At 48.5% G+C, this 14,735-nt stretch overlaps 1 protein-coding gene across 2 annotated transcripts in view; it reads right to left on the reverse strand.

The window, feature by feature from the left end:
• Positions 1-554: 554 nt before the first annotated feature.
• Positions 555-14,735, reverse strand: part of uacab (uveal autoantigen with coiled-coil domains and ankyrin repeats b) — a 43,890-nt gene continuing 29,709 nt past the window's right edge. Inside the window, exons 9-19 of one of the 2 annotated variants that reach the window (XM_046338884.1) lie at positions 14,133-14,170; positions 12,855-12,896; positions 11,510-11,617; positions 11,237-11,269; positions 10,908-11,000; positions 10,737-10,767; positions 10,570-10,619; positions 7,366-10,116; positions 6,692-6,847; positions 5,263-5,328; positions 555-2,700 (exon numbers count right to left, since the gene is read on the reverse strand). In XM_046338884.1, the coding sequence (XP_046194840.1) occupies positions 2,629-2,700; positions 5,263-5,328; positions 6,692-6,847; positions 7,366-10,116; positions 10,570-10,619; positions 10,737-10,767; positions 10,908-11,000; positions 11,237-11,269; positions 11,510-11,617; positions 12,855-12,896; positions 14,133-14,170 (3,440 nt within the window). In that variant the 3' untranslated portion in view covers positions 555-2,628. Of the gene's footprint in view, positions 2,701-5,262; positions 5,329-6,685; positions 6,848-7,365; positions 10,117-10,569; positions 10,620-10,736; positions 10,768-10,907; positions 11,001-11,236; positions 11,270-11,509; positions 11,618-12,854; positions 12,897-14,132; positions 14,171-14,735 lie in introns of both variants that reach the window. The other variant, XM_046338883.1, reaches the window with a different exon arrangement.

Genomic DNA, 14,735 nt, shown 5'->3' on the forward strand with positions numbered 1-14,735 from the left:
AACCCCGTACTGTGTTGACTGATTCCTACTATAGGACCGACCCAACCCCGTACTGTGTTGACTGATTCCCACTATAGGACCGACCCAACCCCGTACTGTGTTGACTGACTCCCACTATAGGACCGACCCAACCCCGTACTGTGCTGGCTGATTCCCACTATAGGACCGACCCAAACCGTACTGTGCTGGCTGATTCCCACTATAGGACCGACCCAAACCCGTACTGTGCTGGCTGATTCCCACTATAGGACCGACCCAAACCCGTACTGTGCTGGCTGATTCCTACTATAGGACCGACCCAAACCCTTACTGTGCTGGCTGATTCCTACTATAGGACCGACCCAAACCGTACTGTGTTGGCTGATTCCCACTATAGGACCGACCCAAACCCGTACTGTGCTGGCTGATTCCCACTATAGGACCGACCCAAACCCGTACTGTGCTGGCTGATTCCCACTATAGGGCCGACCCAAACCGTACTGTGAACCAGGTATATTGAAGCATCGTATTGTGTCTTCATATTGTGTGCAATAAGGAAATCAACAAGACATCTCTCTAAGTTAGGGACTTTTATTTATGTTTTTAACACTAATTCACAAACAAAAATACATCCTTGCAAGAAGAAAAAAGAAAAACAACCAATTTCAACATATTGGTCTAGATTTAAAATAACTGTATTCGATTTGTAAATTCTGTTATTGGAGATGTGTTTCATGATCCTCAAATTAAAACATTTTAAAAAAGAACCTAATTTTAAATTAATATGTTTTATGTTAATTTCAAAATGACATTTCAGAAATCACATTTCAGATCAGTGTGTTACAGCAGTAGTATATAGAGGATTTAGTATGAAATGGATTAATATATATTTCTATATGCTTTGCAAAGCATGTTAGACAAAAGCATCACTGAGCTTCTTCATATTGTTACGCTTAGCAACACCTGTGTTCCAAACGGAACCCTATTCCCTACTACACAGTGGACTACTTTAGACCTCCTGGTCAAAAGCAGTGCACTATATAGTGAATAACGTGCCATTTCAGACGCAACCTTAGACTTCTCAATCTATATAAATAGAGGGATTCGTAGTATCCCTACAGAATGACATCCTAACTGTTCCCCTAAAGGGTGTCCTGTCTTTCTACTCCAGACCTGCTGAATTTCATTGTTACACCAACGTTGTTTATTAATCAAAGTAGTACAAAGCCATGAAAAAGATATCAGTTGAAAGGCACAAGAGACTTGCTCCACTCTCAGAGACCACTAAAATGAACCACGACAAGACAACAACAAAAAAACACTAGTCAAATGAATACATCAGTCAACTTGGCCTGCCAAGTCTCCCCACTAGAGGGCACTCTCACTCCAGCAACAGGAGACGCTGCACCGCAAACACTAGGACACAGCCACGGCCCTTTTCCAGAACCCCTGTCCAAAACTCCCAGCCTCTAACTCTCTGGTGTGTTTTTGCCGATCTGAAGGGGGACTGGATAGGTGTAAGCAATATGCAGATTGCTTCAAGTCATCAACATGTAGGCTGCCCTGATAGAGTCGGTCTTAAACCTATCCTGTTCCTTCAGATCTGTGACCACCATAATGGTAGGGGTTAAGGTTCATGGTAGGGGTTTGTCTTAATATTGGGCTACAGTGTTGTTTGCAAACACTCCTTGAGTCAGATCCAGAATGTGCAGAGCCCCACATTCACGTTGTTTGTGTGGGGTCAATGGCTTAAAGAGACTGCTTGAGGAGTTTACGATTCAGTGAAAAGAATCAAGATAAAGTTTGGACCTTTAGGGAAACAGTCGCTGTGGCCAAAGCCCCAAAATGGAGGAGTCCTGCTCCCAAACTGAATGAGTAGGTAACTTCAGGGGGTTCCTGTTTGAAATGACCAGGGCATGGTTCTAGAATTCACCGTAGAACCTCAAAAGATGAAGACGAAAGACGGGAGGGAGTCGATCGCCACGGGGGAATGTGAGTTAACAGCGGACTTTGCTGCTTGTGTTTTCAGATCCGTTTCACTGCTGCGACGTCGGGAGGAGAATCTAAGCAGAGGCCAATCACCCCACCACACAAGACCCAACATCATGCTAAACCCATACAGTCCTAGAGGAGATTTACATACATTCCATCTAAGAAGAGCTTCCTTTCAGAGACTTGCCAGCTAGGCATTGAATATCCTGTTTCCTGGAGCCTTAACAGAGTAGTCAGGAAGAGAAAGGCCTGCATAGGCAGTTCATCATGCTCATGTTTTCAAAGGATATTAGTACATTCTATTGGTCAGCAGCTACTGTATCCCACCGAGTCCTCTCCTATGCTGAGGTTTATCCACCTAGCTAAGGTACAACCCATCGTCTACCCTTACCCTCTCTATCTACCGTATAACTACTGTATATCTATGTCCATCCACAACACTTGGTCTTAGTTCTGTTGAAACACACAAACCAATCTAGACATATAGGGAGGATTATGTTTGACTACTAACATGGATCTCTTCCCACACAGACACACACACTCTCACACGCCAGGCGCCCACAGGGGCCACAGCGGGGGGGGGTGCTCTGTAGCTGGGGCTGTGTGAACGGTGGATTTGAGTCAGCGGGTTGTGTTCTGTTGTTGCTGAATGGACTTTTAGCAGACAAACTCCTGTCTCATGCGGATGATCTGCAGCAGGGCGGCTTGGACGTCCTCATCCATGTGGCCCTGGGAGAAACAACAACGGTTTGAGACTACTGGTCCCCTATTTCACAGTTATGTCAGCAGTGTGGGCTATGGGCCAGTCTTACTGGTGTCGTCAGCAGTGTGGGCTATGGGCCAGTCTTACTGGGGTCGTCGGCAGTGTGGGCTATGGGCCAGTCTACTGGTGTTGTCAGCAGTGTGGGCTATGGGCCAGTCTTACTGGTGTTGTCAGCAGTGTGGGCTATGGGCCAGTCTTACTGGGGTGGTCAGCAGTGTGGGCTATGGGCCAGTCTTACTGGTGTTGTCAGCAGTGTGGGCTATGGGCCAGTCTTACTGGTGTTGTCAGCAGTGTGGGCTATGGGCCAGTCTTACTGGGGTGGTCAGCAGTGTGGGCTATGGGCCAGTCTTACTGGGGTGGTCAGCAGTGTGGGCTATGGGCCAGTCTTACTGGTCAGCAGTGTGGGCTATGGGCCAGTCAGCAGTGTGGGCTATGGGCCAGTCTTACTGGTGTCGTCAGCAGTGTGGGCTATGGGCCAGTCTTACTGGTGTCGTCAGCAGTGTGGGCTATGGGCCAGTCTTACTGGTGTCGTCAGCAGTGTGGGCTATGGGCCAGTCTTACTGGTGTCGTCAGCAGTGTGGGCTATGGGCCAGTCTTACTGGTGTCGTCAGCAGTGTGGGCTATGGGCCAGTCTTCTTCAGCACTGGGGCCAGTCTTATCAGCAGTGTGGGCTATGGGCCAGTCAGCAGTGTGGGCTATGGGCCAGTCTTACGTCAGCAGTGTGGGCTATGGGCCAGTCTTACTGGTGTCGTCAGCAGTGTGGGCTATGGGCCAGTCTTACTCAGCAGTGTGGGCTATGGGCCAGTCTTCAGCAGTGTGGGCTATGGGCCAGTCTTACTGGTGTCGTCAGCAGTGTGGGCTATGGGCCAGTCTTACTGGTGTCGACAGCAGTGTGGGCTATGGGCCAGTCTTCTTCGTCAGCTGGGCTATGGGCCAGTCTTACTGGTGTCGACAGCAGTGTGGGCTATGGGCCAGTCTTACTGGTGTCGTCAGCAGTGTGGGCTATGGGCCAGTCTTACTGGAGTCGTCAGCAGTGTGGGCTATGGGCCAGTCTTACTGGTGTCGTCAGCAGTGTGGGCTATGGGCCAGTCTTACTGGGGTCGTCAGCAGTATGGGCTATGGGCCAGTCTTACTGGGGTCGTCAGCAGTGTGGGCTATGGGCCAGTCTTACTGGTGACGTCAGCAGTGTGGGCTATGGGCCAGTCTTACTGGTGACGTCAGCAGTGTGGGCTATGGGCCAGTCTTACTGGGGTGGTCAGCAGTGTGGGCTATGGGCCAGTCTTACTGGTGTCATCAGCAGTGTGGGCTATGGGCCAGTCTTACTGGTGTCATCAGCAGTGTGGGCTATGGGCCAGTCTTACTGGTGTCGTCAGCAGTGTGGGCTATGGGCCAGTCTACTGGTGTCGTCAGCAGTGTGGGCTATGGGCCAGTCTTACTGGTGTCGTCAGCAGTGTGGGCTATGGGCCAGTCTTACTGGTGTCATCAGCAGTGTGGGCTATGGGCCAGTCTTACTGGTGTTGTCAGCAGTGTGGGCTATGGGCCAGTCTTACTGGGGTGGTCAGCAGTGTGGGCTATGGGCCAGTCTTACTGGTGTTGTCAGCAGTGTGGGTTATGGGCCAGTCTTACTGGGGTGGTCAGCAGTGTGGGCTATGGGCCAGTCTTACTGGGGTGGTCAGCAGTGTGGGCTATGGGCCAGTCTTACTGGTGTCGTCAGCAGTGTGGGCTATGGGCCAGTCTTACTGGTGTTGTCAGCAGTGTGGGCTATGGGCCAGTCTTACTGGTGTCATCAGCAGTGTGGGCTATGGGCCAGTCTTACTGGTGTCGTCAGCAGTGTGGGCTATGGGCCAGTCTTACTGGTGTCGTCAGCAGTGTGGGCTATGGGCCAGTCTTACTGGTGTCGTCAGCAGTGTGGGCTATGGGCCAGTCTTACTGGTGTCGTCAGCAGTGTGGGCTATGGGCCAGTCTTATTGGTGTCATCAGCAGTGTGGGCTATGGGCCAGTCTTACTGGGGTCGTCAGCAGTGTGGGCTATGGGCCAGTCTTACTGGTGTCGTCAGCAGTGTGGGCTATGGGCCAGTCTTACTGGTGTCGTCAGCAGTGTGGGCTATGGGCCAGTCTTACTGGTGTCGTCAGCAGTGTGGGCTATGGGCCAGTCTTACTGGTGTCGACAGCAGTGTGGGCTATGGGCCAGTCTTACTGGTGTCGACAGCAGTGTGGGCTATGGGCCAGTCTTACTGGTGTCGTCAGCAGTGTGGGCTATGGGCCAGTCTTACTGGAGTCGTCAGCAGTGTGGGCTATGGGCCAGTCTTACTGGTGTCGTCAGCAGTGTGGGCTATAGGCCAGTCTACTGGTGTCGTCAGCCTCTGCCATTTAGGACACTATCGTATCAACAATCACATATTTTCAGTTATATTATTTGTCTTCAGGAATTTGCTGGGCAACAAAAATGCAATGGATGCCAGGGAGGCCGGAGTGTTATATTTTACTTTAAATAGAAAAAAAATCACTAACAAAAAGAAACACACTGACCTCTGCTGCACTGAGGAGATGAGTTCTATAAATTGAAACCACCTCTCTGTGTTGACTCTCAGCATCCTGTGAAGAGAGAGGGGGCGAGAGAGGAGGGAGAGAGTAAGAGAGAGAGAGAGAGAGAGAGAGAGAGAGAGAGAGAGAGAGGAGAGAGAGAGGGAGAGGGAGAGGGAGAGAGATGTGATGAGTACAGGCCCACTATGGGCTGACCTGGCAGACATTACAAAGGGACTCCGCCTGCCTGGCTCCACCTCACCATGCAGCTCTGAAATACGCCCGTCTTTCACAGAAAAATAGATGGCATCCATATCTTCCTGAAGACTGCCAACATCGAACGAAAGAGCCAAGAGAGCGAACTCCAAATCAAAACGTGGCCCCGACCGTGGGTTCACATCAGAGCATGAGTAATGACGTTCTCAGGATTCTAATATGGACCTCATTTTCTTTTCATCTGGGTTCTGGCTCGCCGCTAGACCCGACTTCAAAAAAAAGTACACCAGTTCATTCTCTGCCTCCATCATTTCAAAGGCTCCGAGTGAGCTGACAGAGAGGAAGGCAGAGGTCGTCCTTGAAAATCAGGTGTACAGACCAATGTTTTGTTGAGTCTCGCATCGTTTCCAGCTCAGCGGTAAATCGGCGGTAATACCACACAGCGAGAGTGTTACTGTAATTATACGACAGACAAATAGTCTTTGGTTTGCACTGTAAGAGTACTGACACAGATGTTCTTTCTGATGTACTGATATATCCACAGGGAAATGGTTCATTTCCAGTAACTCACTGTGGGAGGAGGATCAATCATGTCTGGACCAAACCTCTATGTCATCAAGGTAATTAACGAAGATAATAACATCCCCATTATCGGTAACTAACGCTGGACTGAAAAAAATGCTTTCGTTCCTACTAACGAGGCTCATTATGTTTGGGAGCCAGAGAGTACTGAGTGACTGATTATGGTGTTAGTGCAGCGTATTGACATGACACCATGTTATAGGTCATCGTCTGTCATGAGTATAAAATGTCAATACAATCAAGTATGTACACTATGTAGGCAAGTCAATTGTTACAGCTTCACACAATGTAAGGGACCACAACAGAAATGTGTCGTCCCTGACAAGTTTTAAAATGTACAGGTATGTTCTGTGTGTATGTATTCTTTTAGACTGTCAAATAGGGGCAATGTCACAGAAATGCTAGGTTAGAGACAACTGGCTGTCATCCACTACATCTGCAGAGTGTGTGTGTGTGTGTGTGTGTGTGTGTGTGTGTGTGTGTGTGTGTGTGTGTGTGTGTGTGTGTGTGTGTGTGTGTGTGTGTGTGTGTGTGTGTGTGTGTGTGTGTGTGTGTGTGTGTGTGTGTGTGTGTGTGTGTGTGTGTGTGTGTGTGTGTGTGTGTGTGTGTATGCATGCATATATATACACACACTCACAGCCAGCTGCTGCTGCAGGCTCTTGATCTGGGCCTGGAGTGTGTCTATGTGCTGCGTCTGTCTCTTATTGGGTGCAGCGTTGCCAGCGTACGCCAGCTGGGACAGACCATTGAGGGCCTGTTTCAGTCTCTCTACGTCCGTCAGCAGCTCGCTGATCTGAAACACACGAAGCTGTTAGCACCAGAACATACATAACCATCTACATATTTAGAAAACCTCATATCAACGGACCAAAGTATTGCCAGAAAAACTGCCAAATTTCTTAACAGAACTAAAAACGGAGAAATTGAGATCTTACCAAATGTAAATACTACCGTACTTTTACCATATATAGTACCAGTCAAAAGTTGAGACACCAACTCATTCCAGAGTTTAATTTTTTAAATATTTTCTACATTGTAGAATAATAGTGAAGACATCAAAACTATGAAATATCACATATGGAATCATGTAGTAACCAAAAAAGTGTGAAACAAATCAAAATGTATTTGAGATTCTTCAAAGTAGCCACCCTTTACCTTGATGACCGCTTTTTTTCAATGTAGAAAATTGTACAAATAAAGAAAAACCCTTGAATGAGTAGGTGTGTCAACTTTTGGCTGGAACTGCACATTTATGTTGATTTTATTCATATTAAAAATGGCCGACAATTCAACGCAGAATATTTCTCCTACCTTTTTGTCTTTGACCTCGGTCTGTTCCGCCGACATCTGGATCCTCCTCTGAAACTCCCCGATGGTGCTGAGCGACTCCTCATACCTCTCCTTCAGCTCCCGGATCTCCTTATCCATGGTGTTGCTCTTCTCCTGCAGGGCCTCAGTTTCTACCCTGGCCCTGGACTTGTCCTCTCTGGCCCTGCCCTCGTCCTCCCTGGCCTGGGCCACCTCATGGTGGAGCACCTCGCACTGCTCCGCCAGCCCAGATAGCCTCTCCCCCAACGCCGCCGTCTCTTCCTGCAGACGCTGCTTCTCGGCCTTCAGCTGGCTCAACTGGTCCTCTCTTCCTCCGAGTTTGTCCAGGGCCTGGGTGGCCCGGAGCAGCTCTGACTGCAGGGCTGTCACGTTCTGGGCCCTCTGGGCGCTGGTCTCCTGCTCCTGGCGAAGGGAAGCGAGTAGCTGGGCCACCTGCCCCTCCAGGGCCTCCTTGGCCTGAGCATGCTGCTGCAGGAGGACGGCCTGGTCCCCGGAGCATCCCTGGAGCTCCTTCTCCAAGTCGCAGGCTCTCTGGGCCTCCCCACGCTGGGCCTCCCTGGCTTTCTGGCACTCGTCCTGGGCTTGGTGGATGGTGCACCTCAGGGCTCGGTGCTCGGCCTCATAGTGTTCCAGCCGGGCCGACTCAGATTCCAGGCGCTGCTGCAGGCTCTGGATGTCAGTGTTACACAGGGCGTTCTGCTCCTCCAGCTCAGCCCTCTGCACAGTCACGTCTTTGTACTGCTGTTCCAGGTCCACCAACCTCAGCGTCAGCTCCTCCATTTTACCCCTGTACTCATCCTCCACCTCCTTGTGCTTTTCACTGGCGACAAAACCTGTCTCCATTCTCTGCTGCACAGACTCCATCTGCACTTTCAGTTTCTCTTTCTCCTGCTTGTGACGTTCCCCCTCCAACTTCTCCTGGTTGTACTTCTCTTGCATCTCCGAGAGCTTTCCTGTCAAGTCTTTCAGCTTGGTGTTGTAGGAGTTCTCCCTCTCCTCTATGGCAGTCAACGGAACAAACTTGGCCTGGATAGCTTCCTGGATGGTGTCTAGTTCTTTCTTCTGCGCCTCCATTTCTTGGTGAAGCTTTACTGTCCCATCTTGGGCAGACTGGTAGCTTGCCAACGCCTCTTTGGCACGATGCTCCGCCTCAACAACAGCATTGCTCAACTTAACCCTTACAGCTTCATGGTCTATAAGGCACACATAGTCATTTTCTATCATCACCTGAACATTCTCTAGCTTCTCTTTCAACTCTGCACTACCCTCTTTCACCTTCTGCAACTCTTCCTCACTTTCTTTGCTCTCCTTCTCCACTTTGGAGAGCTCAGCCTTGGCCTTCTCCAAAGCAGCACTCAGCTCCGAATTCACTTGCTCATGTTTCTCTCTGGACACGTACTCTCCATTTAGGCTCTGTTTCAGAGACTGGTTCTTGGCAGCAACCTGGGCCAGCTCCTTCTCTCTCTCTTCAAACCTCTTCTGGAGCACTTCCAGTTCCTTCACCAGTTCAGCGTTGCGAGCATTCAGGGCACCCACTTCGCTCCGGAACTTCTCAGAGGGCACGGTAGCGCTCTGTAGGCTGGTGACGCTCTCACACAGGGTGACCCTCTCCGTTTGTAGCCTCTGGATCTGCACCTCGGCCTGGCCGTTCCTTTCCGCGGCCTCCACCAGCCTCTCCTCCAGCTCCTCCACAGTTCTCTCCAGGGCGCTCTTGGCCTCTTCATGGGCCTTGAGGGGGATGAAGTTGGCCTCCACCCTGCTGTTGAGCTCCTCCAGCTGCTCCTGGAGCATCTCCCGCTCCTCCTCGCTCTCCTCTACCTGGCGGATCAGTGCCTGGCTCTTGGCAGTTATGTCCGCCAGCCTCCTCTTCATGGAGGAACTCTGTTCCTCCAGGGTCGTCCTCATCCTCTCATGCTCCTGCAGGGGGACCGACCCTGTCCCGGCCTGGGTTTGCTGGCTGTCCATTTCCCTGTGTAGCTCAGCCACCTCCTCCAGCACACGGTCATAGTCCTCCCGCAGCTCTGCCAGCTGACGCTCCTTCTCATCCACCGCATTGCTCAGCAGGTTCTTCATGTTGTCGAACTTCTCTGCCGGCACAACCTTCTCTCCCTGCCGTGCCCGGGTCTCCTTAATGAGGGCCTCCATGTCCAGCACAGCCTCTGCCAGCTCATCCCGCTCCTCCCGTAAGGCGGTCAGCTCCAGGCCCAGCCGCTCTGCCTCCACCGCCAGCTGGCCCTCGCTGCTCTTGTACTCCTCCAGGGCCTTCTCACTCTGCTTCAGGTGGTTACGCACACGCCCCACCTCGGCCGAGGCGCCCTCGTACTTGGCCTTGACATCGTGGAGCTGGGCACGGAGCTCGTCGGCCGCCTGGCCTCCTAGGTGCTCCTTGACCGCCACCACGTGGGCCTGGAGCTGCTTGACCTTGGCTTCAGAGTCCAGCATCCTCTTCTGGACGTCCCCCAGTGCCTCCTCCAGCTCCTGGACCTGCCGGTCTGCCTGTCGTTGGATGGTCTCTCGGCTCTGGACCAGCTCTTGGCACTCCTGGCTTTTGCGGGCCAGTGCCGCCTGCAGGCGAAGAGCCTCTTCCTCGGCAGTCTGCTGCCGCCTCCTCACCGTCTCCAGCTCGCGCCGCAGGGCCTCCACCTCCTCGACTGGGTCCCAGCCCACGCCAGGACGTCCCGCAAGCTCCAGGGGACGGGACAGTGAGTGTGAAAGACCGGACGACTGCAGCACCTACAGCAGGAACAAAGTTTAATGTGTGTGGAATGATTGTGCAATTTACATACACTTCGCCCACCTATTTCTCACTCACAGCAGTGTCAGTCCAATATTGGTTTTGCAATGAGAGCTGACTTAGTCAGTTCCACTATAGCGACACGAGAATACTGAGAAGATGAAGGCTACAATAGGATAAAAAAATATCAATTTAAAAGTTGAGCCCAAAATCTAAAAAATACCTGCAGTGGTTTAAGAGAATAAATCTCTCATTTGCTGGGGGGCAAACAGCTGACAGGACGAAATGAGAATTCAGCCGTTTATTTGGCTGTCAGAGAGCTGATAAGCTCATGGTTGCTGACTGGACTAGAATACACAGCAGATATGGTCTGCGTGTTTTTCATACTTCATGACAGTTTCCTTGTCATTGTGGTCCATAATGCTCTAGAAAAACGAAGAAGTCAGCTTTACCTGCGCTGAATCCAGGCTGTGAGATTGTTTGACGAGGACATTGTCTTTTCCTGCCAGAACAAATACGGAGATGATTCAGAAGAGGTCTTTTTTCATTCAGATCCTCTGATTGGATCTCTTATTCTCTGATATCTCTGATATCTCACATTTAAAGAGAGCTCCCTCACCTTTGATAACAGACTGGCCAGAGTAGTCCCCCTGAAAACACATACAGTATGTTCACTTTCACACACAACCTTAGACAACCTCAGCAAGAGCTCTTAGTATTATTATTATGTAAAACCCCATGATGATTTCATATGCTGTAGCAGGGTTGGCATTTGGCTGTGGTCCCTCACCATGTGGCTCCTGAGCTGAACCCTGACAGTCTCTGGGGCCCGAGCCCCCTCCTCCCTGTCTTTGGCACTCAGTAAGAGCTTCAGCTGTTCCCTCTAATTCAGCACAAACACAACGTGGAGCTTTAGAGCAGATCAACAGCCTAGCAACTTTAATTGCATTTGAGGACAGTAACTTTCAGATGAATACAGCTATGGCCTGGTATCCAATCAAATCTTTCTACATTCTCACAAACACAAACAGGCATATCAATTCAACTCTCTAATCTATAGGTAAAATGTTCCATTTTTTCTTCCCAACCCAAACAATTGAGTTATGTGGCTGTCCTTACCTCTTTATGGATGCATTCCACTGTATGTTTTTCCTGCACAGGATATAGAGGATTACAAGTTAAGTATCAGAGGGTTTGACAAACAACTCATTACCATATATAGTGCCTGTCACCGTCCAAGTTCTTATGTTTCTCTTGAAGCACAAACTGTGTTTGATTCCCCTCTCAGTGACTTTCCATGTGAGTCAAGAAGTTGTCGACACACCTTTCTGTGTGCGTGTGTGTGTGTGTGTGCGTGTGTGCGTGCATGCGTGCGTGCGTGTGTGTGTGTACCTGGCTGAGCTGCTGCTGCAGTAGTTTGACCTTGTCCATCAGAGCCCTCTGCTCCAGGTGAAACTTCCTCAGAGTCTCCTGCTGGCTCTCGTTCTGTCTCTCCAGGTCCTGACAAACATTAGAAGTCACAATCCATTTACAAGTCAAATCACACAAATCTTTAAGTAACCCTTGTCCAAGCCAGAACAGCCCATAGGACAGGATCCTATCAAATGTTTGTGTAGCATGAGTCAGCTTGAAGTACATGTACATCCCCTGGGCAGGATGCTAGTCTGTCACAGGGCCGTAACGAGTCAGCATCCCTCTGTTCGGCTGGCTCCTAGCTGAACTCGGCAACCCCAACCCAACCAGAGTTGCTTGCATACTCCCTTAAAAGACATTCTCTTTAAAAATGAGAAAAACTCAGCAATAGTACTGTTTGTTCATTTTGAGATGCCGTAGCCAGAATACACTTACTGAAGATACCTGAAGAAATTCATTTTGACGTTTTTGCAGAGAAGATCATAGTCGTGGAAATGTAACATCTAACGAAGATGTTTGGTGCAATATTTCTCAATGAAAAATTGGGCATGAAAACGAATCGTCTCTCATTGAAGAACCCCTACTGTTGACCAATCACCGACGAAGGGGCGTAGACCTTGGCTTGCCTCTAGAAAACATTGTGTGTCCGAACAGCCAAAAAAACCCTCACCGGAGTCCCAAAACTAACAGAAACGGCACAAAATATAACACACACAAACTCTTCCCCAATTGTTTCAGTTGGGAAGCATACGGACGCCTTTACCCCCAATCCATCTTCTTAATGCTGAGTGCCAAGCACAGCGGCATCAGGTCCCTTTGGTATGACTTGACCTGGGATCAAACCCCCAACATTCCAATCTCAGGGCGGACAGTAACCGCTGAGTTGAAAACATCTATAGATCTGTTTAATTAGATCCAACAGTAAATATAAATTCACTAGTACCTTCAATTATCCTGCACATTGTAGAATCATGTCACGCTGATGCTCAGGCCAGCCTATATATTCCCCTATATACTAATATAATAATAATAATATATGCCATTTAACAGACGCTTTTATCCAAAGCGACTTACAGTCATGTGTGCATACATTCTACGTATGGGTGGTCCCGGGGATCGAACCCACTACCCCGGCGTTACAAGCGCCATGCTCTACCAACTGAGCTACAGAAGGACCCTGTAGATGGGTACATCTTGCTGAATGTCCTCATACATTCAGACCGGGTAATTACATCCCTGTCCATCACAAAGGACTACGAGGTCAATGTAGCTGGCCTATCAAATTCAATATTGAACGTATGCAGAGAAAAACAATTGTACTCACCCTCACGTTGGCTTCGGCCTGTTCAGTCATCTCCACTGAGTGCTGTGGACACACAGGTTATCATTTAGCCATGATTGGCCGAGAGGGGAGGGGAGGGGGGCTGATGGCTAGTGGTAGCAGGGTAAGAGATTTCCTTATATACAGTTTATCTGGTGGCAGTGACATTAGGGAATGAACTGCGATTATCCATCTCGTCACTAGGTGGCAGTAATGTCCAACTGAATGTCGGAGTGTGAGTCACTTGGCCTCCACAGGAAACAGTGTAAAACATGACAACTCACTGTTTACCGCATGGTAATACACTATTAAGCAAACAGCTTCAACACAACAGTGATTTTGTAAAAACCCTTGTGACCGTCTCTATTTAAGTTTAAATCAATGAGTGGTGAATGTGGTCAGATTCAATATTAAATCAATGAGTGGTGAATGTGTCAGATTCAATATTAAATCAATGAGTAGTGAATGTGATCAGATTCAATATTAAATCAATGAGTAGTGATTCAATATTAAATCAAATGAATGGTCAGATTCAATATTAAATCAATGAGTAGTGAATGTGATTCAATATTAAATCAGATTCAATATTAAATCAATGAGTAGTGAATGTGATCAGATTCAATATTAAATCAATGAGTGGTGAATGTGGTCAGATTCAATATTAAATCAATGAGTGGTGAATGTGGTCAGATTCAATATTAAATCAATGAGTAGTGAATGTGGTCAGATTCAATATTAAATCAATGAGTAGTGAATGTTCAGATTCAATATTAAATCAATGAGAAGTGAATGTGGTCAGATTCAATAGATGTGGCAGAAACTGAATTCAATATTTAAGTGGTATTGTTGCGATCGATTCAATATTAAATCTTGTTCAGAACTCACAGATACCGTCTATCGCTCCATGTATACAGAACACATGACCCAGGAAGTGCCTTGACGAGGACAGCGTTAACAGAATCGATACTAAAAACCCATCCTATTTGCTTGATGGAGCTCACGTCAAACCTTTGGTATAAGCCTATGAGCCGGCTCACCTTTACAACAATGGATTCACCCAGAGGAAATAACAGTAGAAATGTCAAGTGATTACTATACAGCTCAACAATAACAACTACAGTCTAATCAACAGCTCAGAGGCAACATAGCAGGAGAGGCATTGCCCTCGGATCTAGGAGACATTGTCTGTGGTGAAGTGTGTTGTTTTAAATCTGATAGTGCATCTCCGTGCACAGAAATCAGTATGAAGGTTGGCAATTAAAGTGAGCGATGCGATGTTACCTGTCGCTTTTTCTGCTCCATCTTGGCAGCTTCTTTTGCTGTGGATACAATGAGAAACAATTAAAGGGTCCGTTTACACACGTCAGAGCAGCCCGTCACTCATGTCGTTCAGGATTTAAATCTATACAATGTGTTCTCATCACCAAGTCTTCAGGAGACTGAAGAGAGAAGTTGAAATGAGGTGATGCAAGGACAGTACTTTCACACGGGCACAAAGACTTTATGCATGAGTAGTGAATGTGGTCAAAAAAAAGAAGCAATTATGCCACAATAATGATGATTAAAGGCTTGATGAGAAACCAATCTCAAATGAGCACTGAGCGTGAAAACAAACAACAGGTGTGGAAGAAATCCGATGAAGCCATCTAAAGCTGCCTCCCACAAACCAAGGACATCAATTTGCCACAACAAGATAATTGTTAAGTAGGGTAAATGACTGATGGTGCACCAGATACTAGGAGAAAAGGCAATTCTAGTTTCTGACAAATGTAGACTAAAGTGCTAAAGAATGGAATTTGATTAGATGCAATTTACCTAGGGTTCTAGTTGAGTGGGCCCCTTTACCTAGGGTTCTAGTTGAGTGGGCCCCTTTACCTAGGGTTC

This window comes from Oncorhynchus gorbuscha, unplaced genomic scaffold, assembly GCF_021184085.1.
Source record: "Oncorhynchus gorbuscha isolate QuinsamMale2020 ecotype Even-year unplaced genomic scaffold, OgorEven_v1.0 Un_scaffold_2250, whole genome shotgun sequence".
Classification (NCBI taxonomy): Eukaryota; Metazoa; Chordata; class Actinopteri; order Salmoniformes; family Salmonidae; genus Oncorhynchus; species Oncorhynchus gorbuscha.